At 38.5% G+C, this 17,664-nt stretch overlaps 1 protein-coding gene across 1 annotated transcript; it reads left to right on the top strand.

The window, feature by feature from the left end:
• The first annotated feature begins 251 nt into the window (after nt 1–251).
• LOC138214618 (homeobox protein MOX-2-like) lies at nt 252–11,681 on the top strand. Its single transcript, XM_069176371.1, has 3 exons — nt 252–922; nt 5,890–6,062; nt 11,230–11,681. The coding sequence occupies exons 1-3, from the start codon at nt 439–441 to the stop codon at nt 11,440–11,442; spliced, it is 870 nt and encodes a 289-aa protein (XP_069032472.1). The 5' UTR covers nt 252–438; the 3' UTR covers nt 11,443–11,681.
• The last annotated feature ends 5,983 nt before the right edge of the window (nt 11,682–17,664 follow it).

Below are 17,664 nucleotides of genomic sequence, written 5' to 3'. Positions count from 1 at the left end.
TAGAGGATAATCACATGCATGTGGTCAGTAGCACTGAGCCAGTGATCCAGCCTTACCTCTCAGGTTTCACACTATATATAACATCCCCCCCTCTTCCTCCTCCTCCTCCTCCTCCTCCCTCCCTCCCTCCCTCCCTCCTTTTCCAACACAACTTCCTTGGAAGCTGCTCTCCTTCCACACTGGCCCTGGCGTTCTCCACTGACATCTGAGATCCTCCCCCAGCTTCAGAGTTTATCCACCATCCTACTCATTTGCCAGTGGAAACCCTCTCTGCCTTCCTTCAGCTGACTTCCTTTGGAAATTAGGGGGGTCTGGAGGTCTGAACTGAGAGGCTGCACAGGAGAGTGGGACCCTGACTCCTTTTCTCTTCTTTCTTGTTGTTTGGAGAGTTTTCTGTTGACTCTGCAGGGAGCAGGGGTTTGGAGGACTCTCAGCACAATGGATCACTCTGTGTTTGGTTGTCTTCGTAGCCCTCACACCTCAGCTCGGAGCCTTCGCCCTGTCATTCCTCAGTCACCACTCACCCTTCACGGTCTGAGTAACCACATCTCTTACCTGGATCTACCCAGCTCCTCAACTTCCTGCAACCACAGAGGAGGAGAAAACACTCGGGTGTTTGGTGGTGCAGCCCACCGAGGCCACCTGCCTCCTCAGCAGCACCCCCTCCAATCTCAGCGCCCGTCCACTTGGCTAGTTCCCCCACAGATGCCCTCGCCTAACCCTCAGCACGATGTCGGCCTACTCCCACTTGAGGCCACAGCCCCAGAACTGTACTTGGGGGTCTCAAATCTGTGTGGCAGTAATCCCGCTTCAGGCAGTAGTGATCCCACGGAGGCCTCATGTGCTGCTGGGGAGTACAACCAACAACTGTCTTCAGAGGACACCGCCAGAAAGTGCAGTAAGGGCAGGAGTGATAACGCAGGTAAGATGAGGACATCCATAATCCTTTTCTGCATGTTTCAAACAATATCCAAAGAAACAATGTTTTTTAGACAGTTTATAGCTCGAGTTTTTCTGACCTGAAAAGACACTTATCTTTCCCAAAGGCTGCTCGGATGAAATTCAGTTCCTGATTTTACAGCCTTTGTACAGTACGTAAAACTGCTCCAAATAAATTTAAATATTGCTTTAGTTAAATATGCTGAACTAAAGAATGTTTTTATAACATTAATAATAGTTTTTTAAAAAGAAGAAAATTTAGATTTGAAACATGGAACCTTAATGTTGTTTGACTTTGAATCTTTAATGAACTTGCTTCAGTTTAGATGCATTTTTCTCTAAAGTTATCTAAGTTCTAAATCTAAAAATACTAAAGACACTTTTTTAGCAGTCCAATTATTTACTGTATAGTAAAAATATACATGTTTAGTTGATAAACCTTTTGAAGCATGCTAAGATTTGCATCAATTGAACAATAATCTTTTATATTGTATTTCAGACTTAACATATATAACAGATTCTCAATCATGCAAGTTAATGCAGACAACCACATAATGCAATACATAACTTTTAGCAACTGACAAAAGAAGACGAGCATTTGGTTCATGATTCCATGTAAACGTGCAGATGTGGTCACACCCTTCTAAATGACAATTTTCTATGTCCACAAATGTAGTTCAAGACCTAAACATTTGTTTTTTGTTTCAGATAATCTTCAAAGTTAGTTCGACATTTTGAAACTAAATCACCAAATACAGTCATAGCTTGAATTGTAAAAAGTCTGAGGTCAGGCTTTACCCCCTCTGAAGTAAATGTTGGTAAAAAAAAAAAAAAAAACATTTACAAAGAAAAGAGAAGATGTTTATAAATATGTTATTACATTTGATTTCCTGTTCATTTTCTTTCCCAGCATAAAGGGCTAAATGCAATACCAAGCATAAAATTGTCATGGTGGCTATACAATCATGTATTCATTTTTCATTTGACAGGTAGTATCGAAGATATAATAAAATGTATAATGTATTTTAATAGAGAGTTTTGTAGTTTTTAAACTGCTCAGTTAAAACACAAATTACAATTCCACGATATCTGAGGGTCTTAAGATCACACAATCGAAGCCACAGAAAAACTAATAAATGTACCTTGTTCTGAGACTGTTCTTCTAAAATGCTGGAATAAGGTTTGTAAATATCCATGCCCTCCATGGACAGGACACAAAAGAGTACATCATCTTCAGGATATGTCCACAGGATTCAAAAGCAGGCACCAGATCTGCACCATTTAGCCCCAGTGATGTGCAGCTCGGAGTGAAAGCCAAGCTGAGAACTTTCCGACTTCGACCTCCGAGCCAGGAAAGAGGGACCTTTGACTGACAGATTGAACACTTGAAGGGATACGAAGGAGCTGCCAGTGGTCTAACCAAAATCCAATTTCCTAACTCTAACTTCATTGGCACTTACCGAAGCTGCAACTCTTTTATACATTTTCTTCACTTTATGTTTATTAGAAATAATCTGGTGATGATGAAATAGACCCACAGCCCTGCAAAGAGCAGTTTTTGTGGAATTACCTTACAATGTAGCAACTCTGCTGATTAAAACTGTAAGAGGAAGTGGAAACAAAAATTTGAGGACTAAAAAAATGAATAAATTATATAATAATTAAAATATTATGACAACATAATTATATGACACAAAACTCCAATGTCCAATGTCTTTTTATACAATTATATCTGATTTATTTTATACTATTCTGTAGGCCCACATGCTGGCACAGATCACACCTTTTTCCTGGCACATGGAACAGCACATCCCACATTTACAGTTAATGACATTTCAGCAGGATTTATGCACCACAGACTGGAGAACAGTGTAGAAATGATTATGGAATGTTTTCTCACTGTTAAACTTTACTCTCCAAACACTCCATTAATTTTTCAAATTCACTTTCCAGAAATTAATTTAAGAAATACTTGAAATGGGTTTTAATAACAGACAATGGAAGTAGGGGAAATGTATTTTCATCCTGAAAGCATGAAAGTTCACAGAAAAACAATGTTTATAGGAAATAAGTATTGTCAAGTTAGAATAAAAGATGCCTTTGAAAGGAGCAGTGTGTAGGATTGAGTGGTATCTAGTGGTGACTGATTAATCTGGGGCCGTTTTTTGTGTCTTTTCTATGCAAGCATAAAAGGCAGTTTTCAGAGCAAATTTCTAGCACTGCAATCAAAAATCTAATTTGTCAATAAAAAATATATGAACTGAAAATGAAATGATTTGGTTTGTTTTCCTTTTTTTCAATCGGATCTCCTACCTTGTTAAGATATCTTCACTCAGTTGACCGCTGTCAGTGAGAATACAGCCTCCCCCCCCCCACACACACACACACAGACAAACACACATTATTACAAAGTAAAGTTTATTATTATTTAGTTTTTTTATATGACTAGCCTGACAATTGTTCTCGCTACAGCGCAACAAAAACAATAAATATAGCAACTTTTATAAAAAATAAATAAATAAATTGTTCTGTAAATAGTTTTCTTACTCTTGTGATCAAAAACGTTGCTCTGCAGCTCTATTCTGGGGATGTTCTGTAAATAGTTTCTAATAAAAAAATAAATCTAGCCATTACTGATCAACCCATATCAATCTCAGGCGTAAATGAACAACCTCCGGTTACTTCCCACCTATTTCCGGTCGAATCACTACTATCAGAGTATGCATACGGATAATTTAGCTGGTTTAACAGATACAGATACAGATAAAGTTGTAGTCACTCATCCCTAGGAGTTTCTATTAGTGGGTTTGACTTGGATCCACAACCTGGAGTGAAGTGTGAGTCCAGCCATGCTGCGGATCCAAGTCTAACCCACCAATAGAAACTCCTGTGTCATATGAGTGTAGGTCAAAACCAACAAAGCTGTCAGGGAGAATTTCAAAATATGATATCAAAATAATCATTTACAAACTTGACTTTTGATTGCAAACAGACCAAACACAAAATAGTGCGACACTGTGCTGTATTCTATAGGGTGGGTCAATAAAATGTTATCCCACAAGTCTGCTAGTGCTCTGCCAAGGAAGACATGCACGATCAGCAGCAGAGCGTCTAACACCATTGTTAGCAGGTTCAGGTTAAACAATGAGATACTCTGAAGTTTGGGGTCCAGTAATAAATTACCCAGTTAATTAATTTTGGGGTTTTATTGAACTTTTATTTTACTTACAGTACCATAAAAGGTCATTGTCCAGATGTTCACTTCATGTCTGTGTCTCAGCTCTGCTGGTGTGTGTGTGTGTGTGTGTGTGTGTGTGTGTGTGTGTGTGTGTGTGTGTGTGTGTGTGTGTGTGTGTGTGTGTGTGTGTGCGTTTAGAGGCTGAGCCCAGCATAAAACACACAGACGGGAGGAAAGAAAGTAACACTGCCAATTGAATCAGAAGATAGTGCACAGAAACACAGTAGAAAACATAACATTTTGTTTTTCTTTTAGGAGGAAACATTGCTCTATGATGCGGATGCCGTCACTACACTGTAAAATGCAAGCTGAAGTTTACAGTTTGTGGGATGAGTCGAGTTTGGGTGGTCACTTTTTTGTTCTACAACCCTGTTTCTGAAAAAGTTTGGATTGTGTGAAATGTCAACAAAAACCAAATGCAATGATTTGCAAATTTCATAAACCTACATTTAATTGAAAAGAGACCAAAGCCAACATATCAAGTGCTGAAACAAAGACATGTTATTGTTTTATTGTTTATCTTAGGTCTATTAACAATTAAATACGGGTTTATATGATTTGCAAATCACTGCATTCTGTTTTTATTGACATTTTACACAGTGTCCCAACTTTTTCAGAAATGGAGTTGTACTTTAAAACATCCCCACATATGAATATTTTCTTAGAGTGCTATTTGCAGCTAATACATATATATTGTTGGTTTGTTTGTTTTTTTAAGATTTTTTTTTTTTTTATCTATTTGCATGTGGTTTGTCAAATTACAGTGTGTTGAACTCTTGGAGCCACTGAAACTAAGAAAACTCCCACCTTTGAATATCCTTTTATTCTTGTCATTGCTATTAAATACTGTATTAAGCCGAAATTAATGTAGCAGAGCTGTCTGTTGTGGCTCGGGCTCTTTAGGATTGCCTTCTGGGCAGCAACATCACGGCTAAAAAGTCAAACAGGAAAAGACCCATGAGCACCCAAACGATCAGGCTGGTGGTAACTATGCAACCCGGTATCACAGCATAGTGTGCAGTAGACACGCCCTTCCACTGAAGCACAACGTAGTATTGTTACGTATAGACAGTGCCAGCTGTAACTACTACACACTTTGCTTTAGTGGAAAGGAAAATTATAGGTAAACAAAGCCATGCGCAAACCGATGTGGTCATGGTTGGGGAAAAAAACATTGTTAGGGTTATGAACAAAAAAAACAAAAACAAAAAAAACGTCACCTCCTTGAGTAGAACCTCATCGTCCTGCATGCTAAGTCCATGGTTAACACCATGTTTTACTGACTAACAATTAGGCAGCTTTATGCACAGTTCTTTTGCAGAGATTAAGGAGCACTCTCGTGGGTAAAATGGTTTCAATGTTCTGGCTTCACTGCTAGCTTGTCTGACCTGTTTGTATTTTTCATACAGTGGTTTACCAGAGCTCGGGAGTTCTGAATGTGTGCAGTCTTATCATAACCAGTCAAAATGATGTTGAAAAAACGGATCCAGGTTGTAACAGACATGGATTTTACCACGTGTTTCCTCTGAAAATGCTCTATACCTTTTGAAGGCATTCATTTTATTTTTGTTTCAGGTGGGACCCTGCAGTATTTTAAATCTCCACCCCACCCCCACTCATTATTTTTTTCTAACTTACTTTTTTTTTTTCTTCCTCTGCATCTCTTTTGGACACACAGTTGTGGCTGGAAAATGTTCTGTTTTTCATTTCAGAGCCCCAAGAAGAGAACTATAAGTCAGATATGAGCAGCAAGCCCAGGAAGGAGCGCACAGCCTTCACCAAAGAACAGATCCAGGAACTGGAATCTGAGTTTGCACACCACAACTATTTGACCAGACTGAGACGTTACGAAATAGCTGTCAACCTCGACCTCACGGAACGACAAGTATGGTACTCGTAAATGACTGTGAACCTTTGGGTGGGCATGTGAGGAGGAAACACCATAAATAGCTACCAAAATTGTGCCAGCTAACATGCTTCAAGTCATGAAATACAAATAAGTTACAGGAGCTACTTTTTTGTTGAAAACCTGACTATTATAACTGCATCAAAATCAACAGGTCTCCCTAACAAACATGACTCTATAGTTTGACACCACTAATTTTAAGATAGATTTTCAATCACAGATCCAAAAGAGGGCAGATCTTAGAGAGGTAATAAATTACTGTGATATTGCTGGCATTCTTATTAAAAATGCGTTAAGATGCTGCTAAGCAGTGGTGTGAAGATCTATTGGTCCAATATAAAGTGCCAACTTCTGTTTTAAAGTGGCTGCAACCTGCTCCTTTCTATTACTTCTATAAAGGCAAATGGACAAATTTTTTTTATTAAAGTAACGAAAAGTAACATCTGTCCATTAAACATTAAAATAAGTACATCAATATTAAATGCAGTTGTATGATATTGCCTTTGAGTGCCTGATCCACTAAAGCCTCTTTGGCCAGCTACTTTTCTAAACACATTAGGGATCACCTTCTCAGAGCAGTTCTTCATTTAAAAAAAAAATTGCTGTCGCACTCAGGATTAGATGAAATGATCACTATCAGCATCATTTGTGTGGAGAAACACACTGAGATCTGTTAAGTACAGCACAAAAACAGGAAGTAGAAAGAAACTCCATCAAAAGCTATAAAGAATTAATGCTGCAAAATCTGAAAGCAGTGTTTTTGCATATTGTATTTTATCTGGAGAAATAGAAATGTTCATAAAAACCAAACCCAGGATACTTAAGGATGTATTGCTGACTAGTTTGCATCCTAAAACTTTCAAGATACTCCTTGTCTAGTATTTTTTTCCAGACTTTGGGCCCTGTTTTCATTACTTCTTTATGTCTAATTTATTGAAATTAATTTTATATTGACCACAGTTGCAATTTAGAGACTATAGAAACTACAATATTGAAAATGTGTGAAAACATGTTATTTAATTATTACATTATTACAAATTAATAGCTAAATGGAACCGTATTTAATCATGAAAAACATATTCCCGTCTACTTTAAATAAAACAGACTGAAGGCTGCGGAAAACTGAATTCATGGGGAGGAATAGTTTGTCTTAGCTCGTCTCCAGTCATAGAACTATTGAATTAGTGGACACAATACTGCAATTGAGAGCTGCAGTCCAACCTCAAATGACAGAAAACACAATCAGAATTTTTTTTTTTAAATATTAATTAATTTCATTTTATTTGTTATATTTTGAAGAAAATTACAGTGTCATCATTGCTCTGCACTGGACTAATGTTTTTGTCTGCTGTCAGACCGTAAGCAACATTCATTTCAATTTCCAGATACATAATCTTTTATTCATTAGTTTGCCTATTAAACACATTAACATTTTATAAATTTTAATAAGTTTATATTTAATTTTAATAAAGACTACCACTTCTGCTGAGTGTAAAAAAAAAAGACTTTGGTATGACAGTTCAAGTTTTGGGGAAATTTTATTTATTTACCACAATCAGTTGATGTCTACTCTGATTAGCCACATATCATTTTCTGTTCCTTTACTATGTCAGTTACAGGTCACTGTAAACTGACCTGAGATCTGTTGATGTTGTTACAGTTTTATGGTGACACACAGGAATCAGGATAGTTATAAATAGCTGAATGCCTTTTTAAAACAGCAGCAGTATGGGTTTTTGGAAGCTGTTTATGAAAAAAAAACAAGCTACACATTGAACTGTTTACCCTCTAAATTTAAATCTCAGTGCATGAATGGTCGGCCATTATTCAGTACCTAAAATAAATTCTACATGATAAGACCTCTGGTAGTGCTATTTACCTCTGGGATGGACAGGAAGGGGGGCTAAAAGGTGTGGGTGTGTGGGTGTGTGTGTGTGGGTGTGTTTATGTCTGTTAACATATGAGTATAGAGTTGAAATGTAATATTATGAGTCAGGAGAGGGCTGGAGTGAACCCCATTGGTCCAGATTGGATATCCCCATTTTAGGCAGCAGCTTATTCATCACCATGAGCAAATACTAAATAAACTGTGGAGTCAGGGAAAGGAGGCAGGAGGGAGAACCACGAGGCCTCTGGGACTCATGCATCAGCACATAACTGCCTGCCTATGTGGAAATACAGTATGACGCTGTGGTGCCAACTGCAACACCACACCACACATTTGATCATTGGCTTGTAGCATTACACTGACACCCAAAAAATTAACCAGATGTCAGCGAGCAACACTTTTGGATTTACACTTTGTGCAGAAATAGAGGCTGTACATTGGTGCATTATTAGAAGAACAATACTGTTACTGTTTTTTCTGAAAGAGATTTGGTCAAATCCTTTGAAAAGATAAAACATAATAATAATAATACCCTGTAAACTAAAATGGGTTTGTTTTTTCTGTTTTTGGCCAAATCATAGTAGCAAAAAACTGCCCAAAAATAAAAAACAGCCACAGCAAAACCATCTATCGAAAACATTTGAAATGTTTTTCAGTACAATTTGTGTTGTCAATAGCTACAGATGATGAGCTAATTGAGCTTGCTCTTATATAGCTATTTTAATTTATTTTTTATTTTATTTTTTTAAACAGCCAATTTAACATATTAACACAGTCAGTAAAGTTACACAGAGGTGTAATGAAAAATAAATTCAGCCTTGAACTCATCAGCTGGGACATGACCGCCTGCAGCACGCTGTCATGCGCACCACGAATGACAGGCACAGAGACTGACAGTAAAAAGATAGACAGTGTTGGTCAAAACTTTATGGATATTTTCACAGTCCACCGCTTCACAGAGCTGTCTTGGATTTGTCCCTGTATCCCCAATGGTCAGTACATCCCTGACTTTATACAGTTACCTGTCTGTACAACCTAACATTACGTAACCATTCTTAGCATCAACAGCTGTCTACTCACCAGTCAAGAAAAAACTTTGCGGGGTTCGCTTATAAGCATGCTAACCTCAGTTGATGTCTCTGTAACACAATATATCAATGTCTTAGGAATAATGTCAACACAGCTACAGTGGTGCTTTAAATTTTGGGAACCTTTTAGAATTTTCTATATTTCTGCAAAAATATGTCCAAAAACATCAGCAGATTTTCATACAAGTCCTAAAAGTAGATAAAGAGAACCCAATTAAACAAACGATATAAATATTATACTTGATCATTTACTTATTGTGGAAAATGATCCAATGTTTCATAATATCTGTGAGTGGCAAAAGCATGTGAAATGTCCAGTATCAAGAGTGAACCCCTTGAATAACAATAACTGCAGCTGAAGATTTCTGGTAACTGTCGATCAGTCTTCCACATTGGGATGAAGGAATTTTAGCCTATTCCTTTGAACATAACAGATGGTGGTGGGTTCCTCACAACCACCTCACCACCTGCTCCTTCCACAACACAACTGAAGTTATTGTCTTTGGGCCCAATGAACAACAACTCAAAGTCTGTACTGAGTTTAACAATCTGTCACCAATCAGTACCAATCAAGTCAAAACCCTTGGCATTATCATAGACTCAAACCTGAATTGCAATAGCCACATCAAATCAATGACGAGAATAGCTTTCTACCACCTTAAAAATATTGCAAGGATTAAAGATTTTATAATGAGACTGGATTTAGAGAAACTGGCACATGTTTTTGGAGGCTTGACTACTGCAATGGGCTCCTCACAGGTCTCTCTAAAGCAGTGATCAGACAAATCCATGTGATACAAACCACTGCTGCCAGGGTTATGACCAGGGCCACAAAATATGAGCATATAACTCCTGTACTCAGATGGCTGCATTGGCTTCCCGATTCTCTGAGAATACTGTTCAAGATTTTATTACTTATCCATAAATCTCTAAGCGGCTTAAGTCCAAGAGATATATCTCTGATTTACTAGTCAAATAGAAACCCTCCAGACCCTTGAGGTCATATGGCTCTGGACTTCTAATTGTTCCCAGAGTTACTTCAAAACAAGTTGAAGCAGCTTTTAGCTTCCATGCTGCTAGAATGTGTAACAGGCTACCAGAAGACCCGAGACTTCAGACATCGCTGACCACTTTTAAATCTAAATTAAAAACATTTTTGTTAAATACTGCTTTTAGTTGAAAACTCTATGATCATTTAATTGTTTTATTGTTGCTACAGTGTTCTAGATTGCCTTTGTTGATTGTGCCTCTGTTTTTATCTATTGCGCCTGTTTTTATTGATTGCATTTGCCATTGATTATGGCTTTTCCTGCATTTTGTTCAACAATTTGTGTTGTCTGGGGGTATGAAAGGTGCTATATAAATAAATTTGCCCTCCATGCCTTTTCCATTGATTCAAAGGTCCAGATTGTGACTTTTGTGCTGGGTTGTTGTCTTAGTGCATGGCCCTCTTTCTCTTAAGTTTCTGTTCATAGACAGATTTTCTGACATTTTCCTTTAGGAATTTACTGGTATAATTCAGAATTCATCATTCCATCAATGACGGCAAGCTGTCCTGGCCCAGATATAGCAAAACGGGCCCAAACATGATTCTACCACTACCATGTTTCACAGATGAGATAAGGTTCCTCTGCTGGATTGCAGTGTTTTCCTTTCTTCAAATAAAATGCTTCACATTTAAAACAAAAGGTTCTAACATGTCTCACATGTCTCACATGTCCACCAAACCTTTTTTTAATAAGAAACAAATTATAAAAAGCAGCAGTCTCCCTCAGGAGTTTAACTCTGGTTACTCATTTCTTGCTGCAACAATAAAAACAGATTCATACACTTACAAACACAACTATAAATGTGTTGTTTTTTTCTGATGCAACGCAATTCTAATGCAATACTAACCAGCCATATGCTCAATGGAAAAAATATTTATGGCTTCAGTCCTTCCTTACCTATTAGTGCCTCAAATCAGTCCCTTAGAGATTAATGATGGTTGGATTCAGGGTGAGGTTGACACTGTTGGTGTCCCTTAATACAAATATATTAGTCATATTCATCAAATTGGGTACTCATGCTACATTCAATGTCTACATGTGTCTACAGGCAGAAGTGTTCAGTTTTCCTTCTGATTTTCACTCAGTATAAAATAATGTCTTGCTGTTCTGTTTACTCTCAGGTGAAGGTGTGGTTCCAGAACAGGAGGATGAAGTGGAAGCGAGTAAAGGGAGGCCTGCAGGGGTCAAATCCACGTGAGAAAGAACTGATGAAAACCCAAAAGGAAACCTTACTACCAACAGTAGGAATGCAGCACTCAGCCAGCTCACCGATGTCAGTGACTGAGGAGGACAGCCAAGGCAGTGACCAGAGCTCAGAGCATCCTTATTCATAACCTTTGCTGCTCTTCTTTCGGAGGGCGTGGCAGAAATGTCGGAAACAGGTGGAAAAACTACATGAACACAGCTTGCTGTGAGCAAAACGTCCCACCAGACAATGAAATAACACTCAGAGAACATTCCAGAGATGCTTTGCACTGATGAAAAGGCTTAGATTTTGCACTATAAAGGATTTGCTTCCGACAAGTTCTCCTGTAATTTTTGAAGAAAAAAAAGCATAAAAATATTTGTTGTGTATGAAATGAACTAAATTGAAGTTATTCATGTTTTTAAATTTCAATTTATTTATATATATATATATATATATATATATATATATATATATATATATATATAAAGAGAGAGAGAGAGTGAAAGTTTACATGCTTTGTACTTCCAATGCAAATATATCAGATAATCAAAGTCCCAAAAACCAAGGACTGCAGAACTACCTGCAAGATTGTCTGAGATCACCCAGACACATCCAAAGAATTTCTGCACAAACTATCAGAAACTATCAGTCTAAAGCAAGCTTGTCTTAGTGCCCATCCTCCTTACTGTGTGTTGACCTGACTGCAGTTCGTTGTCGGAACCAACTTGAGAGAGAAAATGCGAAACTTTGAAGGCATTCAGCACTTTGGAGGATAAATTCAGATTTGCACTGCACCGGGCAGAGAGCGCGCATGGCGTTGTGTGGGCCAGCGGTTTGCTGCTAGCCTGGCTGCATCAACCGTAGCTCAAAGCTTGAGTTTTCTTCGTGGTGAATACAGTCTGGTAACTCAGCTTGTATTAGCGCTTGCACAGCCACTCCGAAGGGCGGACCAATCAGCGACCAGTATCAATGATTAACCATGTTTGTCCCGCCCCTCCTTTATTATGATTAGACAGCTGGCAACACTGACAAGTGCAGCATTAATATTTTTCAACTCTTGTTTACCAGTAAAAAACGCTGAGCATTCAGGGTTCAGCCCAGAATAAACGCTCAGCACTTCGTCAAGCTGCTGGCATTCATTAAAACAATTTTTTAAATATGCTGTACTCAGGAAAAAACGTTTTGGTGGGCAAAGGTCGTAGGTAGTTGCAGCGGTGGCAGAGTGTGGGCTGGTTTCGGTGCATGCTGATTGATTTAAATTAACTCGAGGTGGACGCCAAGTAGGATGGAAAGACGGCAAACGATTATCTGTGAAGGATGTCCAGACCAATATGCACGGACTGAAATTGAGTCTGGTTCGCACCAGGCTAGTTTGCTGCATAAGCAATGGACAATGAACACAGGTATATTTTATTGATGGCAATTTGAATGCAGAGAATGCGCCACCACCCCCCACCCAAAGAAAAAAATATATATCTGCAGCCATATGTGAAATTTGTTGCGTTCAAATGGAACTTGTGAGCTCGTTGTTCAAGTGGTTGCCATGATAACACAGTTGCTAGGCAACGGCAACATGGACAGTGCTAGCAGCCACAGCCAATGGTTTTCGTTAGAGTTCCTGAACCCATGCATTGATTTCAACTACAAATTAATGTCTGTTTTTAACGCCATCTTTAAATAAATGATAAAAATCAAACCATTGTAATGACCATTTATTTTTGGGGTTTCAATGTAACATTTGGTCTATAGCTGAATGCAAAAGCAAATGTTTAAAAATTGAATACAAACCAAACACTTTTCACTGGTTTCTGGTCTTTGGACTGAAACCTGGCACAGCTGAGTTTAAAGTGAGTGTCATTTCAATGAACTATGACACAGTTATAGACAATTATGTCACCCACATTTTCCTTCAGATCAGTTTTTCCCTGGGGATTTTCAGGGTCTTCCCTCATCCTCAGATTTAATTTCTCTACCATCCTTTTTAAACCTCAGCATGTCCTTCCCAGTCACTGTGCAATTTTCCAGGGTTTTGTTTTCCAGTCATTGAGATGTTATACCACTACTGATCCAGTCTCCTCGCCTGCCAGTGTGCCACATGTTGTCATTGGCCTGCTCGCTTCTTCCGACCGCCGGCTCCTGACACCACAGTCCTTCATTAAACCTCCGATTCCAGACCTTCAGTCAACATCTCACAGAACCACAAATAACCAGACCGCATGGAAGAGGCAATTTCACCTTTTTTCCCTTTTCTTCCTAGGATTAAGGTGTATGGCACCTAATTAATAGAACTAATTGCAATAGAACAAGCAGAAAATGTACTCAAATAGCTTGGAAAAGCAAAAGGAGCATCAGACACTGACAGAGGAGACAGACTGACAGGCTAAATATAAGACTTTGGATGAAATGGAGACTTGTGGTGAGGCGCTTGCTGGTCCTGAAGGGGCTAAATAAAGCTGGAAAACAAAGTATGGGAAGTGAAGCAGAGCAGGTTGTTAACAGATGAACTTCCATTTTTGCCGTCCTCGGTCGTGAAGTAGACGCGAGTCTATAAGAGAGCCAAATCACCAAATGGTTTTTGATTTAGAATACTGACGCAGTATCTGTTCTTCTTTTAAAACACATTTGAGAAATAAAGGTTTTTCATCTGTATCACGTCTCCCACCTTTAACATTAGAATACTGTGTTACTAATAATAATAATCAAATACAAACAGCGGCCATTCTGCTGCATAATGCTTTAATTATTTGACATCAAGGATATCATATGACAAATATGATTTTTACTCTTGCTTTTTATTGTAATGGTTGTTTTCGCTGTGCAAACAATTCTTAGATAAAAGCAGGTGGAATATTTTCTTCCCACTGAATTTATCTGACAAGTATTAACCTGTTAGTTTCCAGATATATTTTGCATTCTGTGTGGCTCACCATTGAACCATTTTGATGATACTTGTGTCTATATCCTGGTTTCTTTGGGTTTTTTTCTCCATACTCTGCCTTCCTCTGAATTTTCTCTTTTCCTTTCCATTTTATTCTATTGAGAGTGTCAGAGATGAAAATAGGGGATACATCTAGGTTGTATCTGTTGTGCTTGAAAATTGGAAAAGACATTTCAAACTTTATAAAAAAAAAAAAAAAGGTGAATAGGGACATTCTGAGAAGAGAAATTAAAGTAACACACCAGCCATGCCAGTGGCAACCGATCCAAATGGCATCTACATCGGACATTTCACTGTATTAGCAGCTCGCTAACGAATGCAGGAAAGCTGTAAGAAGTACAGTGTAGTCACCACATGATAGACGTCAACACTTAGGAGAGACAAGAGAGTCAGAGAACAGCCACAGAGCTGCTGATCTGTACAAATGGAGTCTGTGTGGAACATTCCAGCTCTTTTTTTCTTTTTTTTTGGCTGAACAGTGTTGAGTTGCTGAACTTCCATCTCCAGCATCACTATCTTCTCACCGTTCATCATATTACACCTTCTTCATTGTCTTGATCCTCAAGAGACAAGTCGTTCACTTTTTCTTGCCATGCGTGGAAGTAAGAAAGTTCTGGTCATTAAATAGAGTTCAATAATCAAAGACCGAGTCTTATCATTTCTATGAGATGTACAGGCTGTTAATTTTGTAATCTAATTTTTTTGTTGTTGTTGTTCAGTTGTTGTTGTAAAGACCCAAATAAAAAAAAATGTAGATATGTACTATTATAAGTGAAAGAACCTGAGAAAGGTAATTGTCTTAATAACTGAGATGTATAAAATACTAAAACATAAACTGATTGTTGGTGGATTATTTACAGGATGATTAAGCAGTGTCACAGGGGCCAGTAATTATAAGGTTGGTGGTTAAATCCCAGGTTTCTCCTGCCCACATGTCAAACTGAGCTTGGACATTTCTGTTTGTGTAAAGAACAAACTAATGAGATACACAGCATGTTCAGCAGTAAGATATAAAGCTGTTGATTGGAGCACCTCTTTAACTTTGTTCTCAGTCTCTAGTCTTTAAGCTAAGATAGACCAACCATGTCCAACAGCTCTTTACATATTCCTAAAATGTATTAGTGTTTTTTAAACACTCTTAAATACCTCTGGACAGGAGCAACCAAGCACCTACTGTTGTGAAAAAACAAGGATATTGTTGACTTTTTCAACATATTTGGTCAAGCAGACACATGATCCTTTTAATACCAGAAATAAAGAAATAAAGTTGATATTTTTCACCACCACAAAAAAACTATGAATAGATGTAAAATCCTTCTGTGGAAAAATAGAAACAGCCTTGGCTTCAAAACCTAGAATTGCCCCTTCAGCAGAAATAACTTCTTGTAGGTGTTTTGAGTAATTGTTCACAAGTCTCTGACATCAGCTTTCTGAAACTTTTGAAACTTCTTTGATTCAAAATTACTATATGAGCAACAGTGTTTTCTGGCATGCACTGCCTGTTTTTAACACCCCCCCCCCCCCCCCCCCCACAGCATTGCAATGGGATTCAAATCTGTTCTTTTTTTTTTTTCTTGAGTAGGCCATAGCCTTCTCTTTCTTCTTTTGAAACTATTCCTCAGTAGATGTGTGAGTGTGCTTTGGATTATTATCAAATGCATGTAATCGCTGTGTGATGGTAAACACTTGGGGCCTTATTTTTGTACCCAGCAGTGCAGATCCAGCAGCTCTGACATTTTCATGCAGCAAAAGGGGCTTTTTTTCTGTGCTTGCATCAAATTGCAATTTCTGTGGATCTCACTGGGGTTAAATGAACCATCACTGAGTTCGGCCCACGACACTTCAGGAAGGATCAACAGCAGTCCCGGCGTCCCAGAACTTCTCCTGTCATTACTTACGCCACCACCAGCTTTACAAGTTTTCTATCATTACATACTTGTGGCTTTGAGCAAAGATGACATTGCCAAAGTTCATACCTGCTACCCATGACCACTAATAGCATTCCTTCTCCACCAAATCCATGACAACACTGTGTACAATATGTAGGCAAAAGTCACATTGGCAAAGTTATCTTTGCTCACATGCTATACAGTGCATCCAGAAACTATTCACAGCGCTTCACTTTTTCCACATTTTGTTGTTACAGCCTTATTCCAAAATGGATTAAATTAATTTTTTTCCTCAAAATTCTACACACAATACCCCATAATGATAGTGTGAAAAAAGTTTTTTTGAAATTTTTGCAAATCTATTAAAAATTTAAAAAAAATGAAAAAATCACATGTACATAAGTATTCACAGCCTTTACAATGACACTCAAAATTTAGCTCAGGTGCATCCTGTTTCCACTGATCATCCTTGAGATGTTTCTACAACTTGATTGGAGTCCACCTGTGGTAAATTCAGTTGATTGGACATGATTTGGAAAGACACACACCGTCTATATAAGGTCCCACAGTTGACAGAGCATGTCAGAGCACAAACCAAGAAATGTCTGTAGACCTCCGAGACAGGATTGTATCGAGGTACAGATCTGGGGAAGGGTACAGAAACATTTCTGCAGCATTGAAGGTCCCAATGAGCACAATGGCCTCCATCATCTGTAAATGGAAGAAGTTTGGAACCACCAGGACTCTTCCTAGAGTCGGCCGCCCGGCCAAACTGAGCGATCGGGGGAGAAGGGCCTTAGTCAGCGAGGTGACCAAGAACCCGATGGTCACTCTGACAGAGCTCCAACGTTGCTCTGTGAAGAGAGGAGAACCTTCCAGAAGGACAACCATCTCTGCAGCACTCCACCAAGCAGGCCTGTATGGTAGAGTGGACAGACGGAAGCCACTCCTCAGTAAAAGGCTCATGACAGCCCACCTGGAGTTTACCAAAAGGCACCTGAAGGACTGTCAGATCATGAGAAACTAAATTCTCTGGTCTGATGAAACAAAGATTGAACTCTTTGGCCTGAATGCCAAGCGTCATGTCTGGAGGAAACCAGGCACCGCTCATCACCTGGCTAATACCATCTCTACAGTGAAGCATGGTGGTGGCAGTATCATGCTGTGGGGATGATTTAATCCATTTTGGAATAAGGCTGTAACATAACAAAATGTGGAAAAAGTGAAGTGCTGTGAATACTTTCCAGATGCACTGTACATGACCATCAATATTAATAACAATTATTAATATTATTGGTATGAGAAGGAACTGATGGACTGAAGAAAACAAATGTGTTCCAACTACTTTCAAAATTCACACACACACACGCTCACTCACACACACATTCACAGCAGATGTAATATGGATTACATTTCTGAAACTTTTTCTTTTGTAACACACGTACGAAATTATCAATTTATGTTAATAATTATGCATAACTCTTAAACACGTCAGGAGTTGGCAAAGAAAAGCCCCAACAATATCTTGCTTCCGACAGCA

This window comes from Embiotoca jacksoni, unplaced genomic scaffold, assembly GCF_022577435.1.
Source record: "Embiotoca jacksoni isolate LCO1_2020_lvr unplaced genomic scaffold, fEmbJac1.0.p SCAF_7, whole genome shotgun sequence".
Taxonomy (NCBI): Eukaryota; Metazoa; Chordata; class Actinopteri; family Embiotocidae; genus Embiotoca; species Embiotoca jacksoni.
This window is presented reverse-complemented; position numbering and strand designations above follow the sequence as displayed.